The sequence below is a fragment of the Pan troglodytes genome, chromosome 9, assembly GCF_028858775.2.
Source record: "Pan troglodytes isolate AG18354 chromosome 9, NHGRI_mPanTro3-v2.0_pri, whole genome shotgun sequence".
In the NCBI taxonomy this organism is placed as follows: domain Eukaryota; kingdom Metazoa; phylum Chordata; class Mammalia; order Primates; family Hominidae; genus Pan; species Pan troglodytes.
In genome coordinates this window covers 85,950,449-85,970,926 of record NC_072407.2, presented here as the reverse complement: position 1 = coordinate 85,970,926, position 20,478 = coordinate 85,950,449, and the positions used below count along the sequence as shown (strand labels likewise).

At 36.5% G+C, this 20,478-nt stretch overlaps 1 protein-coding gene across 33 annotated transcripts in view; it reads left to right on the top strand.

The window, feature by feature from the left end:
- The window catches only part of DLG2 (discs large MAGUK scaffold protein 2), a 2,168,441-nt gene that overhangs the window by 1,679,221 nt on the left and 468,742 nt on the right, over nt 1–20,478 (top strand). For 27 of the 33 annotated variants that reach the window (XM_063783330.1, XM_063783324.1, XM_063783331.1 and 24 more), the window contains one exon: nt 12,983–13,138. The exons of the other annotated variants lie outside the window; for them this stretch is intronic. In XM_063783330.1, the coding sequence (XP_063639400.1) occupies nt 12,983–13,138 (156 nt within the window). The remainder of the gene's footprint in view (nt 1–12,982; nt 13,139–20,478) is intronic. 33 annotated transcript variants of the gene reach the window in all.

Sequence of the window (20,478 nt, the reverse complement as noted above, 5' to 3'; positions counted from 1 at the left end):
TGTGTGGATCTTTGGGGCTGAATTGAAAAGTACCAAATACATATCCCTAACAGTCCTCCCCTGGAGTTACAAGAAAAAATAGTTTTTTCCTCCAGCTTTATTGAGGTATAATTGACTAATTTTTATATATTTAAGGGGTACAACTTGATGTTTTCTTGTGTATACATTGTGTATTAGTCCGTTTTCATGCTGCTGGTAAAGACATACCTAAGACTGGGCAATTTACAAAAGAAAGAGGTTTAATGGACTTACAGTTCCACGTGGCTGAGGAAGCCTCACAATCATGGCAGAAGGCAAGGATGGCAGCAGGCAAAGAGAGAGAACTTGTGCAGGGAAACTCCCCCTTATAAAACTTTCAGATCTCATGAGACTTATTCACCATCATGAGAACAGCATAGAAAAGACATGCCCCCATGATTCAGTTACCTCCCACAGGGTCCCTCCCACAACACATGGGAATTCAAGATGAGATTTGGTTGGGGACACAGCCAAACCATATCACATTGTGAAATGATTACCACTACCAAGCTAATTAACATATTCATCACCTCACATAGTTACCTTTTTTGTGTATGTGGTGATAACATTCAAGATCTATCCCCTTACGGGGTACAAAAAATATTTTTAAAAAATAAATTTAAAATACAAAAAAAAATTTAAGGAAATCAAAAGTACCCATAATCCCGCCATTCAGAGAAAGCACTATTAATATGTTGGTAACTTTTCCATATTAAACTACAGATGTACAGATATGCCTCTTACAAAATTGGCATCAAACTATGTATACAGATTTATAACTATTGCTCAGTTTATGTCATTAATAATTCTTAATATCATTTAGAAAACATGAAATAGTGGGAGAAAATAAAAATTTTACATAGACATATTATTCATAAATGATATTGAACAAATTCCCTGGCGTATGTTTCTAGACTCTTTTTAATCTCATTCTCTACTAAGTAAAATTGGGATCATACTTAATATTTTTTATTATTCACAAAAACTGAATCAAACTGTATATAATTTTAACTAGATTTTTTCACTTAATAATATGGTGTGTCTATCTTTATATGTCATCAAATTTACTTACATAGGAAAGTTTTTAATGCCTACATTAAAACTGTATTCAATGCTAATGAATTTTTTTCGCTTAATAATATCTTGTGGCTGTCTTTATATGTCATCAAATTTACTTACACAGGAATGTTTTTAATGCCTACGTTAAAACTATATTCAGCACTAATGAACATAAATATTTTTTCTAGTGGTTTGCTTCTACAAATGCTGTGACGATGACAATTCTGTGAACACCTATTGTACTCAGTTTTGTAGAACAGATTTCTGGAAGTAACATTTCTGAACTGTAGGTTCAGCAGTTTATACTACCAACACCAGTGTGTGGAGAGTGTTTTTGCAGCCATTAAAGAAAAGGTAGCCAGTGCCATGTGTACTGACACAGAAAAACGTCTAATATCCAATGTGAAATTTAAAAATAAAAGCAGTGGCATAATATATATAATATGAGCAACTTTTATTTTAAAATTATCTATCTGCATGCTTATGTATAGATTTGAGTATAGATGTGTATATGGGGATAGATATAAATAGAGACATCTTAATGAGCACTGAAAATACAAAATTAAGCACATATGCTGATTTAAAAGCACGTAGCAGACCGGGTGTGGTGGCTTACACCTGTCATCCCATCACTTGGGGAGGCTGAGGCCGGTGGATCACCTGAGGTCAAGAGTTCAAAACAAGACTGGCCAACATGACTAAACTGTCTCTACTAAAAATACAAAAATTAGCCAGTCATGGGGGCGCGCGCCTGTAATCTCAGCTTCTTGAGAGGCTGAGATGGGAGAATCGCTTGAACCCAGGAGGCAGAGGTTGCAGTGAGTTGAGATTGCAACCCTGCACTCCAGCCAGCCTGGGTGACAGAGCAAGATGCTGTCTCAAAAAAAAAATTAATTAAATAAATAAATTTTAAAAACAAATAAAAGAACATAGCAAACTAAAGGGAGAGTCAGAGTAAACAAGTAAATTTTATTACAGAGTAAATGTATATGCTGGAAGGCAGGTTACTAGCAATGCATGGGAACTTGCAAGGTGATGGGGCTGGCAGATTGCCAAATAAGGATGCCCAGTTAAATTTGAACTTAAATAATAATCAACAATGAATAAGTTTCAGTATAAATGTGCCTCATGTAATAGTCACGTATTTATACTAAAAAATTATTTGTTATGTTTCCAAAATAGAAATGTAACTGGGGCATCCTATATTTTTATTAGCTAAATCTTGTAACCCTAGACATGGCCAGAAACATGGTTTTGTCCTCATAAGAGGGAATCGTCTCTCATGAATGAATTCACATCCACAGACATGACAGGAGAGATGTATAAACCGGATGGCCTACAGCCAGATTTCCTATTTAAATATCTATAGTAGTCAAAACATTTACTGATTGTCTTCTAGGCACTGTGCTATTCATGCATCATTTCGTCTAATACTCGTAAGGCCCTAAGACCCAAGCACTATTCCTGGGTTAGGGGAGGAAACTGAGGCATAGAGGTAAACAACCTGCCCAAGATCACATGTCTTAAAGGAATAGGGCCGGACTTGAATCTAGATAGTCAGACTCACAGTTTGTTTCCTCTGTCCTATTCTCTATTGCCTTTAAAATAGGAGGTATAATTGCTAATATGACCAAGAAATATAATCAGATCACTGAGGGCAAGTATATACTACAGAAAGTGTTTAAAACAATGACAACAGAACACTTAGTGGTTTGAACCCAGACAATCTGGGTTCAAAGCCGAGCCCTACCACTCACAAGTCAGGTATGTGAGGAGGGGCAGGTTAATGCCAACCTTTGCAGATAATAGTATTGCATATGTCTTAGGTTTCATGGGAGGATTAATAACATCGGGTATATAAAGCATATGTAGCACAGGGCCAGCCTCATAGTAAGTTCTCAAGATATATGTGAGTTGTTATTATTATTTAAAATACATCAAAGTACAAAACCAAGTGGCAATCATGAAGAAATACTGTATGGGAGTTAAGAAGAGAGAAAAATCTACAATCAGGTGTACTCAACAGACTTTATGGAGAAAGTAGGAGTTAGACCCTGATAGAAACCAGGGACTTTCTAATGTTTAGGGGTGGAAGAAAGGACCAATATATGTAAATTTTAATAGGATGTGAACCATCAACTCAAGGGGATTTATGACCTCAGTCTCTGTCTTGGTCTGAAATCCTAGTAAAGGTGCTTCTTAGCAAAAAGCCTTCTCTAAAGAGAGCAAGGCAGTGCTACAACAATCTCTTGTTCTTATGCATGTCTTATCCTTCCCTCATGGCCACCAAACAATCTTCATAACCTGTTTACAGTAACAGGCACAGAAGACTAAATGGAAACAGCTGCATGAAACAGAGGGAAATGTAACTCTTCCAAGGAATGTGAAAGAAATCCATTTAAGTGATTCGGTTAAAGCCACCTTATCCTTCCTGTTCACAAGTAGAGAATTATATCTGAACATTATTTTGCCATCTAGGAAGCTGCTGTTATATTCAATCTTAGCATCTATTCAGTTAAAGGTATAAGAGTGTTCCCCCCTGTAGAGTTTGTCTTAGTAATGTAAAATTGGCCTACAGAAGTATATAGATGAATAAATATTTTGAATTCTACTTTAGAAAATGTGATTTTGCTAAATATATTGAGAAATTCTTGTGGGGGTGTGAATTTTAAAACCCAAAGCTTTATCAGATTTGGCAACTTTAGGTGTTACTAATGTCAATCATCCTCAAGCCTCCGAGGAAAGAAAAGAATTATTTTAGAGGTACAGTATTTATTCTGTAATATTATATTTTTAACACCATGATAAAAAGAAAGAAATTGTAGGTGATATTAAGCTTCAGACCTTCTCTTTGGGGGCCTTTGTAATGTTCCTCACACTTTCCTTTCTCTTTTGTTATTTCCAAGTTTTTCTCAAAAAGGAATGGCCTTGCTTTTTTTCTCTACACTGTGGTTTCATAGTACTGGCTAAGAATATGAAGATGTGGGGAGTATACTCAACAGAACAAACCTGAAAATACCAGTGGGATACCCAGCTTAAACAATTGTGCCCTGCCCACAGGTCTGCTGAAAAAGCAAACCAAACTCATAAGGACCAGGTCACTCATCTGCTAGCGAGAGCTGAATAGACAGGGAGTGTACTTGGCCCAAAGGATGCCAATCCAGAGGCTAACAAGTAACCAATAAGGTGGTTTACTCAAAAAGGTGTACTAAGTCCAACAAATACTCAGTTAGGAATGTTTAATTGAAAAGCAGTTCAACCGAGGCAACGATCAGTGAAAGGGGAAGCTAGTGATTTATGATGTAAAGGAGGCCCGATGATCCATTGTGAGTCTAATGCCAGCTGATGTCATTACAGAACAGAAACTGAGGGCAAGAAGAAGCTATCAGGTAGAAAGTATCTCATTTATAAATTAGAGGTCAAAGTGGTGATTTGAGACAGAAGGAACAAGTAGCGCAAAAGAAACAGCGTTATCTTGAAGGGAAAGCTGTAGAGATCCAGCTCCTTAGATCTCACTCTTCTGTATTTATCACACAGCTTTTTCTGGGTTTCTATGCACATGTGTCCTGTTACCTAAAGTAGATTAAATAAGTCTCTGTTCCTGCAATCAGATTTCCTTACAAACAAAATGTTTGTTCAACAAACAAACGGACCATTTTTTAAATTGTTTTACTATATACCTGCCACAAAGTAGGTTTTTGGTAAATATTTGTGGAATGAATGAATGAATGAATGAATGAATGTACAAATGAATAGCCAAAATGATTGTACTCATTTAATTCCAACTAGTAGGAAGAACACTATCTTCCATAACTTCTTATCAACTATGGATTTTAAAATTGTACTCAAGACCTGCCTAACTTTTCAATTATCTACTCAAACCATTAACAAACTCCCTAAATGGAACATGTTTGCAGATTCCTCTTTAAATCTGCACGTGCTGTTACCACTTTCTAGAAAGCCCTCTTTCACCCCTTTCACTCTCTTTCTCCCTTTTCACCCTCTTTCACCCTTTCACCCTCTTTCAAACCTGCACTAGAATTGCTACTCTCAACAGTGTTTACTTTCACATATTCTTAGCTCAGTCTCTCTCTGAAATGGTAAGAGAATTAGGTGCTTTCACTTCCTGCTGTCCCCACAGCCCCATATACAATTTTGTATTTAACTTTATTCAACATTATAAATTAAAGCATTTTCCTGTCTCATTAAAATGTTTTATGAATATTAACTTTAATGGTTAAACAATAAACTGCCATGTGAATGTGTCTTATATTCCATACCCTTCTTTTGCTGGACATTTTGGTTGTTTTGTTTTATTCTGTTTTGCTGTTATAACAAACCACAATGACTTTCCTTCTATAGAAACCTTTGTACATATTTTTTATTTTTCTTCTTCAGATAGCACACTAGAGTAGAATTGCTGAACCAAAAGACAGGATTACTTCTAAAACTCCTGAAATATATTGCCAAACTGCTTTCTTGAAATGTTTTAAGGAGGTTTTACACTCCATAGCACCAGCAATATAGTGTCTGTTTCAACATACCACAACTAAATTGTGATTTGTCAATTTCAAGATCCTTTTTTTAAAAATAGGTAAAAGGAATGTATCATTTAATTTGTGTTATTTTTATTCCTAGTGAGGTTAAATATTTATATGTGTGTGTGTATTTGTCATTTGTATTTTCTCTTGTGATTGGATACTAATTGTCTTTGTTTTCTACTAAAATGTTATTGCATTTCTTATTGAGTTGTAGGAGCATCTTTAAAATATTGATAAATATATTTGAGCAAATGTTTTCCCCAGCTTATTGCTTGTTTATGAGTTCTTGCTTCAGTGGTTTCAATTTTTTTTTTTTTTTTTTTTTTGAGATGGAGTCTCACTCTTTCGCCCAGGCTGGAGTGCGGTGGCACAATCTCGGCTCACTGCAAACTCCGCCTTCCAGGTTCAGGCCATTCTCCTGCCTCAGCCTCCCTGAGTAGCTGGGACTACAGGCACCTGCCACCAAGCCCGGCTAATTTTTTATATTTTTAGTAGAGACTGGGTTTCACCGTGTTAGCCAGGATGGTCTCGATCTCCTGACCTCGTGATCCGCCCACCTCGGCCTCCCAAAGTGCTGGGATTACAGGCATGAGCCACCGCGCCCGGCTGGTTTCAAATTTTTATGTAGTCAAATCTCTCATCTTTTATGTGATTTCTCCTATTTATTTCATGCTTAATTTTTTTTCCATCACGATTCTTAGTAATTACTAACCTGACATTTTGTAGATCTATATTTATCCTATGAGTTCAATTAAAAATTTTTTAAAAATCAATACAAAGCCTTTAAAAGCAGGTTTACAAAAGTGTAAGAGTTTAAACACTAGTATACGACATATTGAACCTTCCTCAAATAATTCAAATCCGTGTCTCAACGGCCTTGATCTGGCCATAATATTGACCCTGTGACTCTTAGACTATATTTGTTTAAACATCTTTCAGAAAGCCACAAAAATACTACTATAGCTGGACACCCTCACCCAATACCAAAAACAGAGATCCCTCTCCCTTTTGTTACAATCACCATTGTCAAGGTCATTAATATTCAACTTCTTATTCCAATGAAACACTCCATAACCCATTTACAACCCACTGCCGTGAGAGAGCCTAATTTTGTTGAAACCCAAACACTTTTTAAGGAAATAAAGCATCTTAATATTCAAAACAACTTTAAATGATGCAGCTCTTACTCTGCCCTTTGTCTCCTCAATCTTCCAATAAACTCCTCAATAAACACAGTAAAATATAACTAAGAGTGATGTTTACATAAAAAAATAGTGAACCAATCCTAATTTCTACTTTTAAATCGTAAGTATTTGCAGACTGTGGTACCTAAACTATTATTAATAACAAATTACTTATGACCCAACAATCTGATGTGACACCACAGCTGTGAACCATACGGGAAAGCAAACCATTATAAAGATCCAGGTACAAATCGGGCGTTAGAGTTGGGGCTGCTATATTGTTAGGGGCAGTGAAAATAATTGAGAAGTACAGAGAAAGTGGTCATCAACCTCCAGGGCTATTAAAGAGGATCAATTACCTTTTAAATATACAGAGCAAAAGTGAGTCTTTAGAAGCCACCTGTGCAGTACCTTTTGCGAGACTAAAAGCCATCGATTGTTACTTCCTTGGTTCAACCCTCTTGTAGAGATTTCACATTACATGAAAGTGCTGTCGTGTGAACTGACTGATTCTAAGTGAGTAGGTGAAGAATATTATTTGTAGGAATTCTCACAAAGGGGACCAACATTTTCTGAGGTTATGCATCCTTGTGAGCTTGAGTGTCTAAGAGTGATAATCAAGATAATAATAGTGGCTCCTTTTCGGTGAGCTCTGAGTAAGTGCCACGGACTGAACTAAGTGCTTTATGCGCATTCTTCCTATTTCTCACAATCATCTTTAGGCTGATATTACTATTCCCACTTTCCAGATGAGGATGTTAAGAAATAGCATAAGGTCATACAAGGTAGAATTTGGAAGAGCCAGATCTAAACCTAGTTTGGTTTGCTTGTACTTAACATGGTGCTCATAATAATTTAGGTCTGTGCATAATTTTGCAATTTATAATTTTTCTGGTAAACAGAAAAATCTTTTAAAATATTATTTTAGGTCTATAAATGAGAAAGCTAAGATTTGAAAGAGTTAAGTAAGTGTGGCGCAAATAGGCGTCTACTCCAACTGCCCCCGTGGAACTTCTTGAGTGCCCAATTCAATGGTGCTTGGAATTAGGGGAGCGAATAGGTTCTTACAAATCACCTAGATCAATCCCTCCCCTAGATGTCTCTATATCATACTTTAAGGCCTGTATAACATCTTAATCAAGTGACTAATACTTTTCTGCTTAAAGTTCAGTATAAGAGAAGTCAGCCTCTTTCTTAACCATTTTTATAATGTCATTTCACATGTTGAGCCACATAGTTCACAGCCTGATACTAATTCTCTTTTATCCCCTAATTACTTTTAGGGCTTCCCAAAATCCCACCCTTAAGAGCTATTAGCCCAGGACTGGAATTCAATCCTCTTATACTTTTCCAAATCCTTGGCCCAATAAACAGTGTAGTATTTGTAAAGAGGAGCATGAGGCACCCTTTTAAAGTTACAATCCTTTTTCCTCAAATGATATCTGGCAATATATTAGATACTTAGGCATCTGAGCCCTTGACGTCCCAGCTGCTATAATTAATGCAGTTTGGTTCTATATTCTGCAAATACAGGGCATGCGGTTGGATGCCCCCCTCCCATTAGGGCAACCCAAGAAAACCATAGCAGGATAACCTTTGGAGAATCTGAAAGTTCTGCAGATTTAGCCATATCAGTCTATATGATGAAGAAATTTATGCTCAAAATCATATACGTATATGACCCAAATCCATCTTTTTGTAATTTTAGATGTCCCCTTTTAGTTCTGGCTCGGGAAAAGAGAATAAAAGGTACTGATCACTTTTCATTTCACAGTTCCTTTCATTTTCTATGACAGTACTTCAGTAATACATTCTTGCATTGAGGAAAGTAATGGGGAAACAAAGACACATGAGATTTGGTCCTGATCCTCCAGGGTCTAATATTCTAGAGAAGGAGAGAGCATTGTGAATTAATAAAGACAGTGCAATGAGGTGAGGTCCCTGCCTGAGACAGCCTGAAGGCTTTGAGAGCTCTTTGGTAGGGAGTTAGAAAACTCAATAAAGTGTAAGTCACTCTCATTGTTATCTCTCAGAGAAGAGAGTCATATTCCTTTGACCTTGTAGCTTCAGGTGCTACACAGATGAAGACTATTTACAATCACAGTCATTATTATCACTGTCTTAAACATTTATTATCTCTGATACAGGGCAGGGACTATAGTGAGGTGAGTGAGGTACTCATGTTGGGTGCAAAATTTAAGGGGACACCAAGAAACAGCAATTAAGACAAAAATACTTTAATGAAATATTTTAGAAAATAAAATTAATGCAAAAGAATTTATAATGAACAAAATATCAAACTTTTAAAGATAGAGTCAGTCTGGTATTAGTCTCAGGTACTATGTAATTACATAGAGGCCCAAGGTTTTGTCTGTTGGCTTTGGGAGGCATAGTCTAGTTGAGGTGATATGAAAGAGATGTGAAAATAAACAAGGTGCCTGTTTTATTTTCACTGTACTGATTGCAAACATGAGATCAGATCTAACTTCCAATAAGGGAACAGGGTGGGAGATGGGTAGTTGATTGACAACTAATGTCATATGGGAATCATCAAAGAAATTCAATAGCATGAGCTCTCGTAACCCTGCTGTAAGAATGAACCCAGACAGTTATTCTAGACTCAAGGAACCTCTAGACATTTTAGCAACAAAATTTGATAGAGCTTCACTCTGGTTCTCTATAATTAGTGGACACAGCTACAGCTACCTTCTCCATGTTTGCATCTTTTCCTTTTTCTGTTAACTGATAATTTTTTCTCCTTTATTCACGTTATTCACCTTCCATAGGAGAATCCAAATGGCCTAGGCCTTTTTTTTCTTTCTTTCTTTCTTTTGAGCCCCACCATACAGATCATGGTTGCAAGGTGAGGGGCCCAATCCTAATCCAATGGTCTAAACTGCTTTGTTTAGGGAGGAAACTGAATTTGATAGTGGCAAGTGGTTCAAATGGGAAGGAGCAGTTATAGGCAAGGTAGTTTTCCTAAGAATAAGGTATAGATGAAGCACCTCCCTCCAACATACACCAGTATTGTGGATTGGCAATTAAAAATGACAAGGAAATAGAACAAATAGCAAGTGCTAATGGAGTTGGAGTTCAGAGAAAAGAGAGATCACCAAGGGCCAGGGTGTGCTAATTATATGCTATAAGAACCTGCAATTATAAACCCATAGATGTGCAAATAAATGCTGATGGCTCAGCAGATGAGCTACAAGGTCATTATCTATGGCTCTTTATAAATGGACAGCAAGAGAAATGATTTGTTTATAAATTCACTTAGAGATTGTACCAATATCTTCAAATACTTTTCCTTCCCTCTGTGGGCATCCACAGATAGGCCTCTTGGGTTGGATTTTCATATTCACTACCTTCTGACCTAGGCCATTCTGGCAGTTTATAATAGGATCAGCAGGCCCTTTCAGTTATGACTGGCTGATTCACGCTGCCAAAAGTCATTTCCCCTTGGCACTTCCTTACCGACTAAATGGGAAGTGATAGTGGCATCTGTTCTGCCACCCAGATTCCAGTGATGGTTTATAAAACGGCATTTCTTGTTTGTCTGATGGGGAGAGGTCACACAGAATATAACTGCAGGGAAAGACTAAGAATGCTGGCTCCCAGTATTAGGCCTTCTGGAACTCAGGGCCGAGAAGTCTGCGAGGAGCCCACTGTGCCCATTGGAGCGACTCTCACAGGAACTATGGGCAGGCATTTCAGTGGCTAAACTCAAACGCACAAGAAACCTATCCCTTTGAGGGCAGATGAACCATGCGCACATGCTTTAATTAAGTACTTAAAGCCACTCAGTTCATAACATTGGGATTCTGGTTCTTCTGGTATAACCTGTGAGAATTTATAATGGCCTGAAAAATTTAGAGTAACTTATGGCTCCCTTGAAAGAACCAGAAGGTTTTTTAAAATTTCCCTCTGCAAAGAATGGCTAAAAAAAAAAAAAAAAAAATTATCTATTCATTCAAAGAAACATTTACCAAATACCTACTATGTGCCATTTCTGTGTTCAGATTGTAGCCTATGTTGTACTTTCTGTATACTGTACTGTGCTCTAATACGTAATATACATACTATATGATAGAATATATGACAGAATCCTAGCACTGTAATAAAACCATTAGATATGCCGGGCGCGGTGGCTCAAGCCTGTAATCCCAGCACTTTGGGAGGCAGAGGCAGGCAGATCATGAGGTCAGGAGATCAAGACCATCCTTGCTAATGCAGTGAAACCCCATCTCTACTAAAAATACAAAAAATTAGCCGGGCGTGGTGGCAGGCGCCTGTAGTCCCAGCTACTCGGGAGGCTGAGGCAGGAGAATGGCGTGAACCCAGGAGGCGGAGTTTGCAGTGAGCCGAGATTGCGCCACTGCACTCCAGCCTGGGTGACAGAGTGAGACTACGTCTAAAAAAAAAAAAAATCTTCAAATGTGAACCCCATTTTTATGCCACTTGAAAGGAGATTTTCACTGATATTTTTAATGTTGTTGTTTGATTGCAAGAGAACTTTGTCAATATTGCAAGAAGGCTTTGTCAAATTTGTCAAGTGGTTTGTTATGTTTTGGTATACTTTCATCTACTCATCTTCTGAGATATTAAGTGTTCTCACAATCAACAAAAGAAACTGGATTTGATATCTCTATTCTTTAGCCAGTGAATGTACAAAATAACAAGTAAATAAATAGGTAAGAAATAGAAGGTGAAACAAAGGTAAAATGAACCTGCGATATCAGTAACTGTTTCTGTGTGTTGATAAGACTTTGAACGGTGAATAATTAAGCTTAGCAAGTATCAGTCCACTATGAAACCATCCTGAAGGTGACTGAAAGCAAAGAAATAAGAGCCTTCTTCTAAAATCCAAGGTATTAAAGCCTGCTGCAAACACCAAATCTATTAAATATGTGAATCAAATGATAATATTATATTCACAAAATGGTTCCCAAAAGATTCAAATAAAAGTTTCAAGAGTTCAACCCTGGACAAAATACAGGATCTCATTTTCATTGGCTTGAATTTATTGTAATTTTCAGAAAGTAAAATATTTTCAAAGAGAAACTGAATAAAGAATTCAGTTAAATACAATATAACCAGGAATTTTTAAAAGATATCCATTAGCCAGCTTTGATTGTGAAAATGTGACTCAGAATATGGTGCTACTGAGGTAAAAGGACTAGGAGAAAATTGGAAACATCATTTTCTTAGTCTGTAGAGTCAACATCAGACTGAGAAAATTGGATCAGCCCTCCCAGGCAGAAACAACAATGTTACCGAAATGACATTATCATGAGAATGTTTTATGATCTAAAAGAAGTCATTGAATCCTTTCTTCTAAGGTTCTGTGCTGGCAGTTTAGATCAGCTACCATTTTGTGTATAATAATATTTTCAAATTAAGATGCAGAAATTTCTCCAAGTAGTCATAGGACCAAATTATATGGAAAGAAAATAACATTCTTTACATTTCCTATGTATACAGAAGGTATTAGATGGACTCCAAACATAATTAAATATATTAGCATTTATAGTAGGCCCTATTTATACTATTTCTTTGTATTAGATGTGCAGTCTTAAATTTTGTAGGAGTATATCTGTTAATATTAGGTCCTATTTATATAAGAATAAAATGATCCTAGCTTGAACAACACAGTTTATCTTTATCCACATAGAAGGAATTCAAAGGTAGCTAGTCCAGAGTTGGTATAGTGCCACTCCATATTATCAGTGACACAGGTTCTATCTTTATATTCCACTATGTGTATTTTTTGGCTTTATCCTCAAGTTTGCTTCATGGTCTAAGATGACCAGTGAAGCTCCACCCATCATGTCTGGGTTCCAGGTAAGTAAACGGAGGAAATGGGAGAGAACAAAATTTCAAGAATTCTGGCTAAACAAGCTTCCTTATAAGCAGCTATTCTAGTTCACAAAATACTTCAGAGCACTCACATCACATTGTACTGAACATTTTCATGGGGCCACTTTTACCCACAAAAGAGTCTGAGGAATAAAGTCTTTATTATAAGAAAAGTTACAAGTGGAAAATTGGATTTCTTTTAGTAACAAATCAAGAAAAATGGCATTGTTTTTACTTTTGCATATGCTGAGATGCTACTGGTTGCACAGGTGTTCCCTGTATGTACTAACCATGCGTATCTTTCTCTTCCTCTTGTATCACCAGGCCTCCGGAACCTGTTTACAGCACTGTGAACAAACTATGTGATAAGCCTGCTTCTCCCAGGCACTATTCCCCTGTTGAGTGTGACAAAAGCTTCCTCCTCTCAGCTCCCTATTCCCACTACCACCTAGGCCTGCTACCTGACTCTGAGATGACCAGGTACTGCATGCGCTTCCTCACTTCATCTTCTCGAACTGCATGTGCTTCCACAAGGATAAATGGGTAGAATCCGCCTCTGCTCACTTCTCTTGCACTAAACATCTTCCCCAAAGTGGAGAGATGTTCTGCTGTTCCCTTGGTGCAATGGGAGAAATTAAGAACATTGCCTTTTTGTTTTGTTTTATTCCCTAGAGTGATCACAGAGCACTTAGACATTGATCACATGATGCTCCACATGTTCCTAGTTCCTATACATTTTAATAAGGCATTTATTATATTTTTCCAGAAGAATTAATTTTGGAACTTAACACCATTTCACTCATACAGAAGGATGAAAGAGAACATTTGTTGAATATTTTTAAATAATATTTAATAAGTGCTTACTATACTCCAGGCATAACATGGCCTAAGAAATATGTACTATTATCATTTAATATTTTAACTAAAATATTAGATTAATATCACCATTTAACTGAGTCTTTAAGGTATTAAGCAACTTGTCCAAAACTACAGGATTAGTTGGTTCCATCTCACCACACGGAACATAAAATTAATGTTATATTATGTTACCATCCTATGTATGTACATATATATATATATTCTCTTATTTAACTGCTCCTAGCCTATTTAAAGAAATAGAAGTTCAGAGAGGTTAAAGGTATTGCCCTCAGTATGATCTTGCCAATAAATGTAGAGTCCAAATTTGACCTTAGAATGTTTTGAGAATGTTTTGAGTCTTTCAACAACTTTGTAAAGAAATTATTCTAAGTCTGAAAGTTGGACACAATTCTGTGTTAGTATTCCAAAGCCTATATATGATAAATAACAAAAAAGACCTCATCTTTTCATAGTAGCCTGAGTTGGAGAGAGAGGAAAGCAAGAAAAATAGAATTCAGCGTTCCACAAGGTAGTTCCAATTCAGTCTAAACAGAGATCCCAATTGTAATGTTCCTACACAGAATGGGGTGTCTATATAGTTATGTTTTCAGACAGGAATATCTTCATAATATTGTTAGAGCTGAAAAAATACAGACTTTAGAACGATTCAGAGTGAAGATGGATATATCAAGAGGGTCTGCTAAGAATATCATCTTTATTTTTTGATATTTTGAAAGAATAAGTTTGGAAGTCAATTACTGTTCTCTCTAGGAGAGTTAAATAACAAATTTTAAATTACATCTAACATTTCCAGAAATAAATGAGAAAACACATTTCTGACTATGTAAATCAGCTAGGGCATTTTTATTAATTTTCAATAATTAAAGTCTAACTAATATTTCAGAATACTTTATAAATATTCATTAAGTCCACCTATATTTTTAACAAATCATTAAAACTATTTGTTGATACAGCGAACTATGCCATTTTAAAGCTGAAAGGTCAAAGTCACCATAGCCTTAAGGAAGTGAGAAGAGCCACATACCTGTAATGACTTGCTAGTAATTATGTACCTACAGTCAGCTACATAAGGGTAGCTAACATTTATTGAGCTCTTCTGTGCCAGGCATTTTGTTAAATACTTCTTATGAATTATTTCTTTTAATCCTCACAATAACTTTATGAGGTAGATGTTATTATTATCTTTGTTTTACAAATGAGAAAATGGAGACTTGGTAAGTTGCCTGACTTGCCCAAGATCATCCATTAGTAAGTGACAGCTGGGATTCAAACCCAGATGATGACTGACCTGGCAGACCATTAGCCATTTTTGCTCACTGGAAAAAAATTTCCCCTCATTTCTCTTTTTCTATCCTTTACCTATCTTTATCTCGACTTTTCATATTCCTTCCCTTCTTCTGGCTCTGTGTCAGTAAATATTTTTTTTCTTTTTATCCTGTGTTCCTTTTTTATGAATGTAAAAGTTACATTGGTTTCCTTCCACTCCAATGGGGACTTTGAAGCATCCCTCCTGAAAAATTCACCAAGAAGTAGCTGATAACAGTTCACCTCTATGTGCACCTGCCAGATATGATTCTTTTCAGCTTGCTTTCTGTCATCTGTATCATGAATACCATAGTTATTTATTTTTCAAATAAAAACATTATAGTACAATGTTGAATTTTTTTTTTCAAATTACACACCCTAATTCTGATATGCACCAGGACCCAACCCCCATCCACCATTCCCCTTTTTGGGAATTCTATTTTCAATTTATTCTAATTTGGTCCCCTTCTTTCTCCTTCTTTTTTTCTTTTTCCATTATCTTATTCTTTATCTTATCTTTGTAGAAAAACAGTCATACACACACAAAAACACACAGACAGCTATTTTAGTGGCCTTGTCACTACCAGTGCATTGATAGCAAAAATCTTAATTTCACCCCACTTTGCTCCTCCTCCATACTTCCTCAACTTAGTAAATGGCACACACATCTACTGCATTGTTCAAGCCAAAAACTTGAGAGTCATCCTTACTACTTTGTTTTCCCTCACATCCGCCATTCAATTCATCTTCAAGTCCTGTTGATTCTACCTCCAAAATATCTCAGATTTATTCACTTTTCTTTACTTCTATTTCCACCACTTTAATCCAAGCCCCCATCATCTCCCACCTATAATAGCTTCTTAATGGGTCTCACCATTTCCACTGTTGACCTCCAGGCTTATTCTCAATGCAACCAAAGTGATCTGTAAAAAATACAGATCAGATCTCCTTTTGCATTAGGATGCAATGCGAAGTTATTAACATAGCATCCAGTCTCTGCATGACCTAGCCACTGCCTGCCTCTTGGATACCTCATTTCACTCTTCCCTTTGCTGACCATATATTCATGTTGGCCTTCTTTTTATTCACAAAATACACTAAATCTCTTCTAGTCTCAAGTGTTTCACATATGCTTTTCCCTGGAATTGGAGAGCTCTTTTTACACTTTGCCTGATTAATTTCTGGTCATCTTAGATCCAAGCTTAAATTGCACGTCTTCAGAGAAGCTCTCTAAAACAGAAAATCAGGCCCCCATTATATATTTTCTTTCTATTTTTCGTAAGACTCAAGCAATTTATAATTGTACATTTATTTATGTGATTTTCAAACTAAATGACTGTATCACCCTCTACACTGTAAGCACAATGAGTGGAATTGTGTTTATTTTGTGCACTGCTATATTCCTAACAGTTAGTACAGTATCTGGCTAGCAGGAGCTCAGGATTATTGGATGAATACATAAACATGGAAATAAAATCTGCAAACAAGCCAACTGTTACCTGTTTGAAAACAAGTCATAAGCTCAAGCTGTGCTTTACCTAGTTCTTAGTAGGTATATAAAACTACTCCATGAATGAATGAATCCATGCATAGAAACAAATAATAACTAGAACTTACTTTGTGTTGTACTTTCACCATAAACTATGTCTATGGTGATTGTCTACATTATAAATCCATTAGGCACCTGTCAGTTCTTCATGAGGACTCAGTAATTCATTTCAGATATTATTTATTTTTCCAATGGGAAATACCTCTCCAAGCCACTGTATCTTGAAATGCAGCCAATAATTCAGGGGCAAAGTAAAATATTCTGGTTCCATTTTTGACACCATCACCTGTGTGCTGTTCTCTGTGTTCTTGAATAACATATAGACCCTCGGAAGTAGATGAGAACTTAGAATTAGATAGAAAAACCCTCATCCAACTCTAGTAATGTTGTGGAACCCAATCTACTATCTTCACAGTCTACGTCTTATTACGCCTCATGGTTAAATATAAATATTCTAGAATCTTTTGCCCTAAAAAAGATATTATAAAAATATATCTATTAACTTATTTAGCTAAGCCTTATCAAGGATCATCCACAAAGTGCAAGATGCTACTATAATGGGACAACTTTTTACAAAGGTGCAAGCTGAAAAAGCCAAAAATGTTGAAGAAATGCCTGATTTTTAGGATGCAGTAGATAATGATGTATATTTTGTTCAGAGCTTTTGAAAAATTCCTGAAGTCTATTCCAGAAACTTGCACATATTGATATAGCAATTATGGCTTCAGATTAGAATATGCACTAGCTCTGGAAAAGTTAGCATGTGAAACCATCCTTACATTTACATCAGTTTAATTCCTAATCCACATTTAGAAGAATAAAGGTGAGTCAGCAAAAGCAACCTGAGTCAGTCTTCTGTATTTTCTGAGCTTCAGTGGGAATACCCAAGTTCTCAGCTCTTTGAATTAATAGCAAACATTCAGGGATGAATTAATTGTACACCCAATTTACTTCTGTAAGACCGTTTAAAAGAAAACAGAGAAGTTGTTAGTTTTTCTTAGGAAAGCACTTTAAATTACTTGGCACAGTGCCTACGGCTGCAGATTATGTTTGGAGGAATTGATTTCTTAATGCTTGCAGAAGCAAGAAATGTGCAGAGCCTGAAATCAAACTAAAATTTGAAAAACAAATAGGATTTCTGTGGGACTCCTGCTTATCTAGTACATCTCTTTTTCTTTGAAAAAAAGTAATTTTGATGTTTTAATTGGTTTTTCTACTTTGGGAGAATAAGTTATTCAGCTTTTGATATTTCTAGGGCAAGGAGAATAGTATCCTTGGCTGTTTTTTCAATATTTATGGCATACATTTATTTGTCCTTTTACATAAAAGGTCCTAATTATTGTTATTTTGCAGTTGATAACAGAGGCTGAGATAAACCAGATGAAGGCTAATTGAAATATATTGGCAGGTTTTGGATGGGAAATGAACTGTGAAGCACTATATCGTCATAAAACATCTTCACTCACTGAAGGATATATATATTCATGGGACTTCAACTAGTTACCAGGCATCATCCTTAATGTTAGGGATTCAAAGGTGAAAAAAACATGGTCTCTCCCCTTAAGTATCTCACAGACATATAAATGTAGAATTACTTACCATGTGATATATATCTGCTAAAAGGCCTCAGTTTCTCAAATGTACCTAATCTCTAGGTAGCTGTTAAAATAACAAATTTAAAGAAATTAAATTTAACAGAGTTTATTTGAGCAAAGAACAATTCATGAATCAGGCAGCACTCAGAACCAGAAGAGGTTTAGAGAGCTCCACTGAGCAGTTTGATAAGCAACCGTTTATAGCCTGTACACAGAAGCAAAGTAGAGAAATCGCCTGATGGGCTACAGCTAGGCATCTGCTTTATTTGGGCACGGTGTGATGCTTTATTTGGCTGCCTGCAATTGACTGAAACCCAGCCGCTTGTGACTATCTGAAACGCTACTGTGTGTAACACTTCTAAGTTAGGTTTCAGATTGTTATGTGGGAACTCAGAGTATGGAGACAGCATTAACCTAAGGGCCTCCTGCTTATTTAATTTAGCATAACTAAAATCAGATTATTACAAGCGGTAGTGTTGGAAGCAAATATGACCTCAGACTGTTCCTTCTGCAGAGGCATTAACATACACAAAGAAATGGCCCCGTCCACACCTAGCCATCAATTTCTAATCATGTATAAGAAGCATTACCAATGGAAAATGCACACTCATCTTCTCATAGGTCTAACTTCTAACTGTTCTCTGATGGGCTCAGAGAATCCACATTTATAATTTACCACCTTTGTAGAAATCATAATGTTGGCAGCCTCAAGCCATTCTTAGTTTTGGGATGCAGAGCGAGATCTTTATTTCGTAAGACCTCAATCATATGCCAGAGTTATGGTGAGCCCCTGAATAGTACCTCAGGCTGAGATGAGAATGAATTTTAATTTTTATTAAAGAACTGTTATAAAAGACTGTTTCTGTTCATAGCTTAATAGCGAGTCCAGTGAATTGTGAAGGGAGATGAATGGTAGGGTTGGCAGTATGGGGGAAGGGCTGTGCAAGCCTGCCTGTATTTTTATAGAGATCTAAGTATTTTACAACATGTCATTTTGTTTTCATTAAGGCTTCAAAATTTACTTCTCAGAGAAGAGAAAGTAAACCTTCCATTTTAACCCTTTAATTCAGTTCTGTAGACTATCAGCACATATGAAGTTATAGGATCCCTTAAATGGGTTTTTAAAGTCAGCAGGTATGTGTGTTCCAAACTGAATACTAAAACTTATCTTTGGCAAGCTTTCTTTCCTTGCAGGGTGGCAGAAAATTTACTGGGCCTTTAATGTTTTAACTGTTTCAAAGTCTGTAAATACAAAATCAAATACAAATTCCAAAACTAATCTCTAATAGAAGTGCATGTAAGTCTCTAAAGGTAAACATAGGAGGAATTACCTAACTCTGCCCTTGTTTTTCTGGGCATTATCATGAAGACACTGAGCTTATCAGTAGGATTAGGGAAGAGATGTGTTCCAAGTAAAAGAAATAGGAAAAAGTTAAGCATCCTGTTATATAAAGGCACACAATGCCTTCTGGGACTACCGGGCTACCTGTGTGGCTGAGGGCTATTGGGTGGGTGATAAGGTTGGAGAAAAAGGCAGCTGTGTATCATAGAAGACCTTACTTACCAAGCTGAGGATTTTGTACTTTATCCTATAGGCAGTGGGGAGCTGTTGAAGAGTTTTAAAGCTGAGCAAAGACACAAGCTGCTTTGCATTTTTAAAAAGATCACTCTGCCACCTGTGTGGGAAAAGTTTGAATGCAGGGAAACTAGTTAGTATTATATTATAGAGCAGGGTTGAAATAATGAAGAACTGAACTGAGACTATCGAGATAGGGAGGTACAAATGGATTCAGAACTATTTATTAAATAAAACAGGTGGTACTTGGTGATTGACTCAGGGGAAGAATTTTCTGGCTTGGGATATTCACTGGAGGGTGATTCTTTGCCCCTGTTGGACAGAATGAGCACTCTTGTCCACAATAAGTACACTTAAACATAAAACTCTTTAGAAAACAATGGGAGGGAAGGGAGACAAAATATATCGGGTCCCTTGTTTGAGGTAGTGGCAAGGTGAAGTCACAGAGGAGCTAAGGATTGTGCCCAAACTGTGTAGGTCTGAAGCCTTCCATTTGGCCATACTAATCATGTGCATTTTAGCTAAACATGTTACCACCCTCAGAGCCTCAATTCCCTCATTAGAAAGTGAGAAGAATAATGGTATCTGTGCTGTTCCCCTCATAGGATTGTTGTGATGAACAAGGGAAATTGAGCGAATGAATTTTCATCCAGGCACTAGCCACATTAGTCGTTATTAATTGTTCCCATATGTGTATTCTATTTTAAAGCCTTGAACTCATGTATATTGATTTTTATTGCTATCACAAATCAGGTAGAAAATGTTTATCAGTTCAGGCAAATCCCCTGAGGTCATAAGAAAGCTGTTTGGGCTGAGACCTTCTATAATTCTTAGCAGCCATCCTTCTTGTCATCATAATCAATGTCACATATTTTTCCTTTTATTATTACCTTTATAGGCTCCCTGTAAACAGCAG